The sequence below is a fragment of the Vanellus vanellus genome, assembly GCF_965231255.1.
Source record: "Vanellus vanellus genome assembly, chromosome: 1".
Lineage (NCBI taxonomy): Eukaryota > Metazoa > Chordata > Aves > Charadriiformes > Charadriidae > Vanellus > Vanellus vanellus.
The window spans coordinates 57417571-57432388 of record NC_138905.1 but is presented as its reverse complement, the minus strand read 5'-3'; the positions used below and the strand labels follow the sequence as shown (position 1 = coordinate 57432388).

At 46.0% G+C, this 14818-nt stretch overlaps 1 protein-coding gene across 1 annotated transcript in view; it reads left to right on the top strand.

Annotated features, from left to right (window-relative positions):
- The window catches only part of CACNA1I (calcium voltage-gated channel subunit alpha1 I), a gene marked incomplete at both ends in the record, with an annotated part of 167979 nt that overhangs the window by 88732 nt on the left and 64429 nt on the right, over positions 1–14818 (top strand). Inside the window, one exon of the mRNA XM_082498610.1 lies at positions 1442–1539. Within this exon, the coding sequence (XP_082354736.1) occupies positions 1442–1539 (98 nt within the window). The remainder of the gene's footprint in view (positions 1–1441; positions 1540–14818) is intronic.

The window sequence follows — 14818 nt, the reverse complement described above, 5'->3', positions numbered from 1 at the left end:
AACTAGACATTTGCTCTTCAAAGTCCTTTTGAGTGAAGAGGGTGATCGATGGAAGGTTCAGTCCATTTCACTCAAGTTTCAGTCAAGTCTTCTCCCTAATATTTCTTACAGACTGGCTGTACCCTGTTTCCCTCTCAACATCTCACTTAGACTCTCTGATTTACTGTTTGTTGGTTCCTGGGCAGAGGGATTTGGGTGGACTTTAGGTTACTGGACTATTGCGTTGTGGGTCTTTCTATATAAATTATCTTTTTGGTTTAAGAAGGGGTGCTCTAACAAAAAGCTGTGTCCCCTGTTCCCTCCCTGCCTCTTGAGCATGTTGAAAGGCCAAGGAAAAGGGAGCTTTTTGTAGCTTCATTATTCACATCTAAGAAGAGATTCAGGAGAAGCCGTTCCTGCCCTGACTCTGATGTTGTTTCACCTGCCAACTTTGTCACCCTCTTGTTCCCCTCTGCACATCAGGGTCACCCCAGGGGAGCTGGTGACAACAGTCCTTGTCTTCCCAGAGGCTTCATGCATCTATCTTCACTGAAACATGCAAAACGCTTTGAGATCCTCAGGTGGAAATTGCTGGCCACTGTAAATGGTTATTATAATCCAGTTTCTCGCCATGCTTTCCAAGAGGCAGGCAAGTTACTGGACATTTGCCATACTGGGCAAAGAGGGCAGCACTGGGCTAAGGGATGCTGGGCCAGGTCATTTTTTTTTCACCTGCACCTGCTGCTCTTGCAGCAAAGCCAATGCGTTAGTCATAGCTATTTGCACTTTGAGGTTATTTAGGGAGCACGCTGTTGGGTTAGGAAAGCTAAGGTCTAGCATATGTCCTAAAATTAGGCTTTTCCCCTTTTGGTTGGTGTCAGAAAAGAATGATTCACAGCTATGGGAGAAGCCTTCCCACCTAGATGAAGCAGTTACCACTTAAAGTAGGGAGTTTGCTTTGATGTGAGGTAAAACAGGTTAGCTGAAGTTGCCTCCAGGGACCTCATCCCACACTGTGAGATGAGGGGAGCGCCCTGCTGTGCTGCAGGTAACGCTCAGCAGAACTGGCTATGCAGCCCCCCTCCTTCTGGCCTCGTGGGAGATGTCCAGCCCACGTGCATGCCCTCACCAGGAGCACACGCTCCTCATAGGGGCATCTTCTTGCAGCTCCTTTCCCTCCTGATGGTCGCAGCAGGTAAGTGTTATCCTCACAGCACACTCTCACTGCTTGCTGCCTTGCTGCCGTCCCATGGACAGGCTGTGTTTTCTGCCAGGGAAGCTGTGGGCTCCGGTCCTGCTCCCGGAGAGCTTCTGGAGGCTTCAGCTTTGCTCACAAAGACTCAGGCTTTGTCCCCATGACTTCCAGAAAGCTTCAACGAAGAAACGACAACTCTGTAACTCAAGCCAAGATTTTGGATTCTATTTAAACTTCTTTCTTTTCTCTCTCTCTCCTCTTCTCCAGGATGGTGGAGTACTCCCTGGATCTCCAAAACATTAACTTGTCTGCAATCCGTACTGTCCGTGTCCTGAGACCCCTGAAAGCTATCAACCGTGTGCCTAGTAAGTCATGCTTCCCTCTCACACCTGCTCCGCTTGGGTTGTGGGGAATACGTGATCAGCCAGGCTGTGTGTAGTGTTTTCCAGGCTGGGTTCAGATGCAAACTGAGTTGGAGGCTGCTGCACAGTGTGTGCAGACTTTTCCTCATCATGAGGCCAAGAGGTTTTGTTGGATGGGCAGGAAAACTACAGTCTCCTAGCATATCTGCCTTGGTCATCCTTTGTGCAGGACCGTGCTGATGGCTCGGGAACTGAAGCTGAACAACGTGCAGTAAAGGAAAGTGTTTTTTCTCACTCTTACTGAAGGACATCGCAGGTTTGATAATGTCTGCAGGCTCAAAATGGGATGTGTGTGAGGTTCGGAGAGGGGTGAGCTGGTGGAAGCAGGGAGAATTGGTTTGCTCAGGCTTTCACATGCTCTTCCAGATCCTCTCATCTGAAAAATTTTCATGCCATTGCAGCTTAGGGGCGCGTAGCACCAGCTATTTTTTTCCTCTCCTCCTCACCCTGTGCTTTGTACTGCCTCTTTTGTGCTGACTATCCCCCCGGTGAGCTGGCGTGCGTGTACGAGCCGGGCTGAGCGCCGCTGGGCACGGGGCTGTGTGTGCGCCTGGATGTGTCAGCAGCTGAACGGCTGCTCGCTGGCACTGCTCAGGTCTCAGACACAGTCTGAGAGACCTGAGTCTTAGGTCTGCATGCAGACCCGGTGAGGTGGTGCAGCCCCGGGGTGTTGAGCCGCAGCCCTGGGGCACGTGCCATGCACACACGCTGCTCCCATAGTGAGGTGGCATCTCCATAACCTTCGGTTCCTCCTTTCCCAGAGGATAAGGCCAAGACCAGCCTCTCTGCCATGCTTTGCAGTTTTTATTGGTGCTGAACTGTTTCTTCCCTCTTCTTCTCTTTATTTGTCTCTCCCCTTTTTTTTTTTTTGTCCCCCATCAAGTCAGTGTTGTTGTCGTCCCTGCAACCCTGGAGTGAGTAAGCAGGCGTTGCCGTTGTTATTTAACTGCAGGAAACATCGATGGAGGCGGCTCAGGCTTCGCAGTGGTTGTATCCAGGTGGATGGAAGTGAACCGGTGGGCAGGTTGCGTGCTGTTGGGATCAGGGGATTGCAAGAGCACTGAACTTGGTCCTCTGTGTCACTCTGATGTTGCTGGTTATTCCCTGTGCAAAGGCAGCAGCTGCCACACGCAGCCCTGTGAGGCTTCAGGTGTTTCTTCCGCAAGTTTCTCTGTCTTGCAGAATGGCAGGAAGTCTCTGTTCTTCCCCCTAATCTGCCTAATCAGGCTGTCTGCAGTGGCTAAGACCTTGCCAGAGTTCTCCTAATCCTTCTCTTGAGCTCAGATGCTCCTTTTTCTTTTACAGGTCTGAGGAAGTGTGCACAGCCCTGGTCTGCATAATGCGTTTTCCCTTGTGCTAAAGTCACTTTCTCTATGCAGCCTATTTCTTGAACATGATATAGAGCTGGATTTCAGGGTCTCTGGCTCCACGCAGAGCCCTTCTAGAAAGAGGTCTTGTCCCTCTTCCTGGGTTTATTTTTATCTCAGGGCAATATCCAGGGAGAGAGAGTGGTGAAAGGTGTGTTGGAGGAACTGAGGCACAGTCCCTTGTGCCCCACATGGCAGGAGGGCACCAGGCAGAGAAGCAGCTGGTTTGGGCACTGAGCGCACACCCAGACAATTAACAGGTCTGTCATGGGGTGATAAAGATGGGAGCCAAGAACAAACTGTCAGCAAAACAACTCCCCCAGCTTGTCTCCTGCACTCTGCTCCTTTTCTAGAGAGGAAAGGGCTGGGAGCCAGACACAGTCCTGGCTGTGGGGGCACACATTGCAGTAATGTGTGTTTGAGGGGCATCTCTTCTGGGAGGGGGTGGCCCAGAGGTCATGCATGGCAGGCTCACCCCTTCCGTAAAGCGTACGGCTGGCTGCGTTGAGGGCAGCACCATCCTTATGTCGTGCAGCGCCCTTTCCTCCCTGCTTCATTAGAAGTCCTGGGAGTCTGTGCTCAAAGACCCCTCTAGGGTTGATCCCTTTTGTGAGAGTAGACTTAACCTTGGTGGCAAGTGGGAGCGTCTTGAACGATATCCAATTGACTCCTGCAGACATCTGCCATGTTAATTGGTGTACCGTGGCAATCAGGAGCAAAGCTTGACTGACAAAAAGTCGTGGCCTTGTTTTATTCCTATTTATCGGCTGGAACATCTGGAGTTGACCCCCTGCTGGCAGGAGCTGCCCCGGGGAGGAGCAGTGTGAGCAGCGTCAGAACTGGCCCACCAGGGACCTGCTCTGTGCATGTGGAGACACCAGGGATGCTTTCCATCATCTCGCCTGACCTTTGCAGAGCACAGGCTGTTGAATTTCCCCTGACTGTCCCAGCAGTGACACTGTCTGTATGCTCCTTTTACCAGGATAAAATTCTACCTGTATGAAATTGATGCTGTTTTAATTTCCACTCTGTGGTTAAATCTTTATGTACCTTTCTCGCTACATAAATCTGTGGTTATATGCATGGAACATTTTGGAAGAAAGACATCCTGCCATTAATTAAAAAAAAAAAAAAAAAGAAAGAAATTGTATTCCCTAGGAGAGGAAGCACTGACTTGAGGGTTGAAAACTGGCTAAGAGGCTGTAAACAAACGTTTGTGATAAATGGGAATGAGCTGCGTTGGAAGAAGGTGCCTAGTGGGGTACAGCAAACATAATTAATGGGACCTTTGGCCACAAATCTTTTTTTAATGTCTTTTTAAAGTTCTTCATTACTGATCTGAAGCAAGAGGAAAGTCTATTAGTGAGATGTACTGACGATACCACGCTGGAGGTGTTGCAGGTGCTAGAAAAGAAAGTGGCAAATCAGACAGCGGGAGGTAGAGGGAGATTGAGGGCTTGGTGAGAGCGTGAGATATTTGGGGAGGGGCAGGGGGGTTAATCCCAAAGGCAGATGTTTGGCCATGGTCAGAAGGCTGTGGTGGGACAATGTGGCCCAGCTTTCACTGGTGGCTATTTCAAAGGCTTCCACATGGGCACCCAGGTAGGGACTGATTTTCACAGAGGAGTCTGTCCGTGTGGACTGAATAATGGCAGTTTATTATCAGAATGGACAAAGTGATTAGGAACCCGAATGATTACTGCATGAGGGGAAGAGTGCTGAAGTGGTCTGTCTGGGAAGCTTATTTAGTGCCCAAAGAGCAGTAACACTATAATAACCAGCAAGCATTTGAAAAGTCTACATACTAAAGTGAGAAATTTCTGGAGAACTGGAGAAGAATTTTATACTACGTGAAGCAAAAAAAAAAAAAAGAAGCATTGCCAGAAAATTAGGAGGGAGGAAATTCAGAATGACTCTAAGGAAACAGTAGCAACATGGTAGAGGAAAAAGTATCACCTGTTAGAGAAGTTAAATAAGCTAATTTTATATTCTTGACAGGTAGGCAAGGTGTCCTGGTTTAGCCACAGACAGCAACAAAGACCATGTGGTCTTTTCACTCACCCTCCCACCCCCCTCGGGAATGAGAGGAGAATCAGAAGAAAAAGGCAAAACTTACAGGTTGAGATAAAGGCAGTTTAAGAGAACAGCAAAGAAAAGAGGAAAACAACAACAATAATACCGATAAGGGAATATTCAAAACATGATGAATGTACCACTGCTCACCAACCAAACCCAGGAAGCTCCCAGCTCGCTCTGAGCAGCAATTCCTGCCCCCTACCCCATATTCGTTTGGGTCAGCCGACCTGGCTGTGTCCTGTCACAGCTCCTTGTGAAAATTAACCCTTTCCGCACCAGAACCAGGATATTATCCACCCCTTATTCTATACCATCTATGCCATGCCCAGATCTTACACTTTCCAATTAACTACCACCACTTTTCCCTGTCTTTGGTATATATATACATATAGATACATACACATATCATTCCCTTAGTCTATGGGCCATCCCTCTAAAACATCCATTGAGTTCATTTAATCCATCACTTTGGCCTCCATCTGTTAGAACAGTATCTCAGGGCAGGCGAGATGGTGTGTGGTGCTGGACTGTTGTGTGCTGTATTCGAAACTCGTGGCTGGTGTATCGGGTGCAGCCTGTGCCCATGGGCTGAAGATGTTGGTCTCAAGGACAAACAAATCATATGAAGAGCGGTTGAAGGAGCTGGGACTGTTTAGGTTGAGGAGGAGGAGGCTGAGGGGAGACCTCATCACTCTCTACGATTATTTGAAAGGACACTGTAGAGAGGTTGGTGCTGGTCTCTTCTCACAGGTAATTAATGACAGAACAAGAGGGAATGGCTTCAAGCTCCAACAGGGTAGATTTAGAGTGAACATTAGGAAAGAATTTTTCACAGAAAGAGTGGTCGGGCATTGGAATAGACTGCCCAGGGAGGTGGTTGAGTCACCATCCCTGGATGTGTTTAAGAGACGTTTGGATGTGGTGTTGGGGGATATGGTGTAGGGGAGAACTTTGTAGAGTAGGGTAGATGGTTGGACTCGATGATCCCAAGGGTCTCTTCCAACCTAGACAATTCTATGATTCTAAGGAAGTTGCTGGGCACCAATTGCTGAGGTCAGTTCTGATCCCATCACCGCTGCACTTTACTCGGTTTTATCAAAGTCCATCTGTCATTAGTTTTGGTGATTCTTACTGTAATACCATTTATATAGCATATAGCAATTATAGAAATTATGATATACAGTGGCAGGGTTATTTAGCAATTAATATCATACAATTTATTGGCTATTCTCTCCCAAAATGAGATACTCATCAGGTACACGTCGGACCACCCCATCCTTTCACAACACCCACCAAATGCACCTAGGTCCTTGAACGAAAGCAATCCCGCGGATGGGTTTGCCTTTGCCTGAAGCAGGACTAACCCAGACTGTCTTCCCTAACATATTCTTCATGTGCACTATGGGGACTTTATCCCCTTCTACAGTATGTGGAGTATTTGATTGGGCAGGGCCAGCTCGATTGGTAGATCGCCTGGTGTTAACTAACAAGGTGGCTTTTGCTAAATGTGTATGGCAATGTTTTAAGGTCCTACCACCCATTGTTCTCAGTGTAGTTTTTAGCAGTCCATTGTACTGTTCTATCTTCCTGGAGGCTGGTGCGTGATAGGGAATGTGATATACCCACTCAACACCATGCTCTTTGGCCCAGGTGTCTATGAAGCTGTTTCGGAAACAAGTCCCATTGTCTGACTCAGTTCTCTCTGAGGTGTCATGTTGCCATGAGACTTGCTTTTCAAGGCCCAGGATAGTGTTCATGGTGGTGGCGTGGGGCACGGGGTATGTTCCCAGCCATCTGGTGGTTGCTTGCACCATTGTGAGCACGTGGCGCTTCCCTTGGTGGGTTTGTGGGAGTGTAATGTAATCAATCTGGCAGGCCTCCCCATAATTATATTTCAGCCATCATCATCCATACCAAAGAGGCTTTAACTGCTTGGTTTGCTTGATTGCAGTGCATGTTTCACATCCATGGATAACCCGTGCAGTAGTGTCCATGGTCAAGTCCACCCCTCAGTCACAAGCCCATCTGTATGTTGCATCTCTTCCTTGATGGTCTGAGGTGTCATGAGCCTATTGAGCTAGGAATAATTCACCCTTGTTACCAGTCTAGATCCACCTGAGCCGCTTCAAACTTAGTAGTCCGATCCACCTGCTGGTTATTTTGATGTTCCTCAGTGGCCTCTTGCGTACATGGGCATCTACACAACATACTTTCACAACCAGATTCTCTATCCAGGCAGCAGTATCTTGCCACAATTCGGCAGCCCATTGGAATTTACCTCTGCGCTGCCAGTTGCTCTGCTTCTGCTGCTGCAACCACCCCCACAGACCATTTGCCACCATCCATGAGTCAGTATAGAGACACCATTGTTCTCATTCAGCAATGCCTAAAGGCAGCTGGATGGCTTTCACCTCTGCAAACTGGCTTGACTCACCTTGTCCTTCAGCAGCTTCTGCAATTCATCATGTAGGAGTCCACACAGCAGCTTCCACTTTCGATGATTTCCCACAATCCAGCAGGCCCACCTGCGAACAGGGAATGCTTCTTCCCATTTTCTGTTAGTTTGTTATATGGCAGGGCCTCTTCTGCATGCGTCATGTCCTCCTCTGGTGATATTGCAAAATCTTTGCCTTCTGGCCAGTCCATGGTCACTTCCAGAACTCCCGGGCTACTTGGGTTTCCCATTTGAGCTTGCTGCATGATCAATACGATCCACTTACTCTACGTAGCATCAGTTGCATGATGCGTAGCGGAGATCCTTTCTTTGAACAACCAGCCTGGTACCAGCAGTCAAGGTGCTAAGAGGAGCTGTGCTTCAATACTGACTGCTTCCAAAGCAGCTTGAACCCCTTCATATGCCACCAGTATGTCTTTTTCAGTTGAGTGTAGCAGGCTTCGGATCCTCTGCATCTCCGACTCCAAAACCCTAGTGGTTGGCCTCAGGTCTCCCCTGGTGCTTTCTGCCAGAGGCTCCAGGTAGGGCCATTGTCCCTGTCTGTGGTGTAGAGCACATTTTGAACATCTTGTCCTGCCTGGACTGGCTCCAGGGCTGCTGCATGAACTATTTCCTGTTTAATTTGTTCAAAGGCTTGTCATTGCTCAGGGCCCCATTTAAAATCGTTCTTTTTCCGGGTCACTTGATATAGAGGGCTCACACACAATCAGACTGTAGTCTGGGATATGCATCCTCCAAAACCCCACAATGCCTAAGAAAGCTTGTGTTCCCTTTTTAGTAGTTGGTGGAGACATAGCTGCTACTTGATCGCATCCATTGGGATCTGATAGCGCCCATCTTGCCATTTTATTCCTAAAAATTGGATCTCCTGTGCAGGTCCCTTGACCTTACTTCATTTTATGGCAAAACCAGCTTTTGGAAGCGTTCAAACTATTTTATTCCGTTTCTCAAAAACTTCTGCTGTGTTGCCCCATACGATGATGTCGTTAACGTATTGCAGATGTTCCAGAGCTTCACCTTGTTCCAGTGCAGTCTGGATCAGACTATGGCAAATGGTGGGGCTGCGTTTCCACCCTGAGGTAGTAGATTCCAAGTGTATTGGATGTCCCTCCAAGCAAAAGCAAACTGTGGCCTGTACTCTGCTGCCAAAGGGATTGAGAAAAATCCATTAGCGATATCAGTTGTGGTATACCACTTGTCTGCCTTTGACTCCAGTTCATATTGAAGTTCTAGCGTGTCCAGCATGGCAGCACTCAGTGGCGGCGTGACTTCATTCAGGCCACAATAATCCAAGCCACTGTTAGCCTCCACTCTCCATTACAATTTTGCACTGGCCATATGGGACTATTAAAGGGTGAGCGAGTCTTGCTGATCGCTCCTTGGGTCTCCAGTTGACAAATCAACTTATGGATGGGAATCAGAGAGTCTCGGTTAGTGCGATATTGCCACCGATGAACCACTGTGGTGGCAATCGGCACCTGTTGTTCTTCGACCCTCAGCAACCCCACAACAGAAGGGTCCTCCGAGAGACCAGGCAAGGCAGACAGCTGTTTAATTTCCTCTGTCTCCAAGGCAGCTATGCCAAAAGGCCACCAGTACCCTTTTGGGTCCTTGAAATACCCCCTCCTGAGGTAGTCTATGCCAAGGATGCACAGAGCCTCTGGCCAGTCACAATGGGATGCTTTTGCCACTCATTCCCAGTTAGGCTCAGTTCAGCTTCCAATACGGTCAAATGCAGGGATCCCCCTGCCACTCCAGAAATATAAATGGGTTCTGGCCCTCTATAGCTTGACGGTATTAGGGTACACTGTGCACCGGAGTCCACTAGAGCCTTATATTCCTGTGGGTCTGACATGTGAGGCCATTGAATCCACACAGTCCGATAAACGTGGTTGTCCCTTTCCCCCACATGGCTGGTCATAGTATCCTTTACTTCTTGCAAAAAAGACTTAGAATTCCCTTCAAGAGGATAAGAAGTAAGATCAGGCCTTCTACTCTGTCTGGGGAACCACCTGCTGGAAATTGGAGCTGCACTTTTCCTGGAGGGATCCCCTTTTGTGATTGTTCTTCCTTGCAACTCATGTACCCATACCTGTAGGATCAGGGTAGGTTGTCCATCCCACTTCCTCATGTACTCTCCGTGGTCATGCCTCTCTGGAATAGCTACAGCATTTTCCTTTCAAATATTCTATCACTTCACTCCTGTAGTTTTTTGGGAGTGAAGTCCCAAATCATCGGAGGTGAGAAGTTCTCTAGACACCTGCCCATGTTCTCCCACATGCCATACCACCCATGACTACCCAGCCTTGAGGCAAATCTCCAGGTGGTGGTCTTAAACAGTTGTTTAACCCTAAACAAGACCTGAAACACATTCAGGAGACATAGTGATAGGACCATGCTGGTTTGAACATGCCAAGGATATTCAAAATTCTCAAAAGCTGTTGTACCTGGCCCAAAGGAGAAAAGGGAGATGAAAGAGCTGCAGAACGTGTCCCCCTGTTTCCCCCATAGATTGGGTGTGACTATTAATGAATTCTGAGAGATGGTGCCCAAGGTACGGGCAGGACAGCAATGCTGCATACACATCCCAACATAACTGCCTGAACAGGGATGTTATCATCTCATAGTTGATATTACATAGTACAGCAAAATTATAATCCTGATCCCTCTCCCAGAAATGATAAACAACATCGGGGGAGTACACAGAGCATATAAGAATTTACATAACACAACCATGCAAGCAAAGAAAGTGACATTGCGACCAGTGACTATTTAACTAATATAATAAATGCATATAGCATTAGTTTTAACATGCCCTAGTCAGATCAGTCATTATATCAACCCTTTGTGCCCCACGTTCAGCATCAAAAAGGACTGTCATGGTTCAGCCCCAGACAGCAACAAAGAACCATTGCGGTCTTTTTACTCACTCCCTGCATCCCTGGCTGGAATGAGAGGAGAATCAGAAGAAAAAGGCAAAACTCGTGGGTTGAGATAAAGGCAGCTTAGCAGAACAGCAAAGAAAAGAGGAAAACAACAATAATACTGATAAAGGAATATGCAAAACACAATTAACGTACCACTGCTCACCAACCAAACCCAGGAAGCCTCCAGCCCGCTCTGAGCGGGGATTCCTGCCCTCTCCCCAACATGTCAAATACCACCAAATCAAATACCCGTTTGGCAAGTTTCGGTCAGCCGACCTCCAGCTGTGTCCCATCCCAGCTCCTCGTGAAAATTAACCCTATCCCTGATGGAACCAGGACACAAGGGTGAAGTTTAAATGCCGAAATTGGATAAGTCTAAGCCCTGCTTCCATGTGTTCATTCTCAAGATGCTACTGAAAGCCCTTTCTTATAGTGAGACTTGTGAGGCTTTGAAATAACATCCCACAAGGAGCTGACGAATGCTCTTTGTGTGTGCCGTACTCATTATGGATAGTGTGGATGCATAGACTCTTCTGTCTGAATCCTGACAGAAGAAGAAAAGGACATCCGGTGTACTCAGAAGGTGGCAAATGTAAAGTTCATTAAGGAAGTTCTCTGCCCAGTCTGTAATTAGACTGTAAAACTTGCTGCCATGGGAAGTCCTTCCAGCCCAAAATCACATAAGAGGCACTGTGTAAGTGAAGTAAGTAAGTAAAATGGCACGTCCAAGACATCAGAGCTCGCCTGGAGATACCTCTAGATTTCAAACCTTCCTGCTTCAGGATTAGAGCTGATCTTTACCTGCAGGTTATCAGCAATTGATTGCATTTCTTGCAATTCTCAGCAGAATGTGCTACTGACCATTTTGGATTTCACTTCTAGATGAAGAGACCTGTGGCTCTGCCCTCCCTGATTCTTCTTCAATTTGCATGAAATTTTTGAAATGTACTAGAGAAAACATGAGGCACCCTACTTTTGTAATATGTCACGCCTTCATTAGTATTCTCGCTGATCTCTTGCATTCCTGACTACAGCCCCAGGAATTTTGGGGGTTTTATCTGAAAATGCATGAAACAAAAAAATTATAGATTGTTCTGGTCCTACTACCATGTGATTCCATTCCATGGCAATGAGCTGGTGTCACAAGCCCTTCGAGTCACTGAGCAAGTGTAAAGAGGGAAAAAATACCCTCTGGGTCTCTGTTAGAGGTAGTTGTTTTCTGATCTGGGCATGTCTGTGTCCTGGGCTTGGGGTGAAATTCCACAGCCATTTGTTGTTATTGTCCTTTCGCAATTGTGTGGCAGGTTGCTAGGTGAAACGTTGCTGTTTCTGCTAGCTTTTTTGTCCCTTCTTATGGCAAGGCACAAGGTTTAGGGGGAAGGCTGGTTTTGTTTTCTTTCTGCCTGCTTTTGAGCAGAGATTCTGTAGTAGTTTCTGATTGTTTGAATTTCTTTTGCTTCTGTTACTATGTTTTTTTTTATATTGGAGCAGAAAACGTTTCTTCAATTTACTCTTTCTTGTCGCATTGGTGTTATGCAAAGAAGAGTCCTTGCATTGTGTTTGATGTCTTCCAGTTTCCACTTACAATTTAGTAACTGATTCATCATTTGGAAGCAGATTACTTCAGCTGAGCACACTGTACGGAAGTGAAGGAGTCTGTTGCAGAGTGTTGCATAGCAACTTTATTGAATAGCAAGTGTATACATGGGCTAATACTTGGTGTGTAAGTGCGGTAATACTTACGTGGAGATATAGACATTAGAAATATAATGTTATATTCCTATTACTAGCTGTGCAGGAAATAGAATTCCAGATTTGTGGGAAGTTCTGCTCTTTTTAAATGTGTCTTTTCTCAGTCAGAACAAGAATAAGTGTTTTCCATCCATTTTAATATGGTTTTATTAGGTGCAATTTTAGGTGGTTTGTTTGGCTTTTTCATTTTTTCCTATACATTGTCACGACAAAGAAGTTTAAAAATCAAAAAACCTCAACCATGCCATTCTAGAAGCGTTGAAATAGAACATTTCAACTTTATAAAAATGCTTTCCTCTCCCGTTGTCCTCCTTTTCTTATTGCTAAATGATCTTTCAATAACTATCACAATACTGAAATGTTTCCATTTCAATGAAATAGCATTTTTTTCCCTGGTAAAGGTGCTGTGTAGGAAAATCTTAGTCTAGCTCTATTTTTTCTTTATTAATTATTATTATTGTAGCTCAATGGGTCCAAATAGACCAGATTTGTCTGCTTTTCTTCTACAGATCTCAGAGGTAGAAACTAAGGCTCGGTAGTTTAATCTTGCTCAAGAATCTTTAAATCTTATTAATCTTTTCTCATGTTTCAGACCATGTGGGTGAGACACGGTCAGTGTCACCAGCAGACTCAGGAATACAACTGACATCTCCAAACTCAGCCCTGCATTCAGCTCAGTAGACCAAAGCAGCAATTTAAAAATAGTCTGAAACAGCTGAACCTTGGAATGGGAAAAGCAGATGTTTTGTGTTTATATTTCCTGCCTTAAATCTGTATTCCTCACCAAGCTACCTGTGTTTGGTGCTGTAGCAGTGCCTAAGACAGAGTGGTCTGGCTATGAACCCCGCACTTGGCACGGGGGAAAAGTGATGACATTTACTTCTCTAAATGTGTTTTTGAAGAACTAATTTCACTGATGAGCGTGTGTGAAATTAGCTTCTGACTAAGATATATTAGGCTGTAAAACAGTCTCATTTACTGCTAGATCAGACAAAAAAGCAAGCGCATATGATGGGCACGGTCCTGCCCTAGCAGTTGGAAACGGAAAGGGATTATGAGATTCCTCTTCTAAGGCTTCTCCCCCCAGCCAGGGTCTTTGCTTCAGCTGCCTCAGTCTTTTTGAAAGAGGGCTGTCGCTCGCTTGTCCTCTTCCAATGTTGAGTCACTTTCAAAAATGTCCTCTTCCATTTGACTGTTTTGGAAGTACAATTTTTCCCCTCACGGCTTTATTTGTAAAGAGATAACTGAAACTCAGATGTATTTTCCAAGTATTTAAACTCACTGCATCCACAGTTCTTCATATAAGCTGTTCTGTAAATATTTATTATCACATCTCAGTGACACACAAATCATACTTACAACCATTATCACATCCCAGTGACACACAAATCATACTTACAACCATGTGCAAATGTGTACACGCACAGATTTATCTGCACGCAGCCACAGTCCTGAGCAGGTTGGTACAGGGAGAAGAGTGATGTTCCCTTGCAGCATCCGTACACAAAAGTTAAGAGATCAAAAAGCCCTTTTCATTCCCTAGTCAGGCTATGTGTGGCTCAAATGCATTCAAAGACGAAGATGTCAGCTTTCTGTAGGCTCTGTCCCAGGCAGGCGGGCAGTGAAGAGATGGAGAAGACAGGAGATGGACTTGAACAACGGGGTTGAGTTCGGTCTATATCCTCCCTTCCTAACCCAATCTCCAGCCAAGTGGAGCAAAGCGCTCAACAGAGCAATGTGATTTATGCCCGGAGCGGGTCTTTAAAGGATACCTTTCCTCGGAGAGGGGTGCAGATCGGAGATGGAAATGTAACTCAGAGCTGCACTTTGCCGTATGCGCTGTTCCGTGGGCAGCGCGGCTCTTTATCAAGTCAGCCGAGCCCTAAATCAGACAGGCGTGTTCAGGACATGGGGAAACAGCGCGAGGGGGAGCAGAGCAGTGTGAGGATCAATAGGGAGGAGACCAGAGAAGGAGCTGGGTTCGAAGGAGAAACCCACAAGAGGCGAGCGGCAGGGTTTGCCGGGTGCATCTTGTAGTGCTGGAGGAGGTCTTCAGTCACTGAAGACAGGCTGCAATTTTATTTACTTGTCTGATCTCAGTGCTGTTTTTCAGGTGCATTCCACAGTGTGCAATATATTGCCTCGTGTTTACGTGGGTAATCAAAGTAAATTTGGGAAAAAAAAAACCAAAACAAACCAAAAAGAAAATTATATCTCTGTGTTAGTATAACATCATGGCAACAGTGAAGTGCAGGAAATGTAGAGCTGATAATTCCTCATTTTGTACCATACGTTGCTTAGTCCCTCTTTTTGCAGTTACAGATCATGGGACAAAGTCATGTTTCTCGCTCTGAACCAGTCTGCTCAATTTTACTGTTAGTATAACCAAGTATTCAAAAGTCACAAATTGTGTGCTTGTAAGTTGTCCGATGGGTTTAAAATAATGAGATTTGGAAAAAGAAAAAAAACCTCACAGATTGTTTTTATTTTTCCTATTGTTTTCAGACCTTTAGACCTGTGACTCGGATCTTGCAGTCCTCTTTTTTTCCCCCATAGTAGTGAGGAATAGAAACTACTACTTCTTTTTTTTTTTTTTTTTTTTTTTTTAACTGTGATCTGAGATTGTCAAGTCATAGCAAGATTTC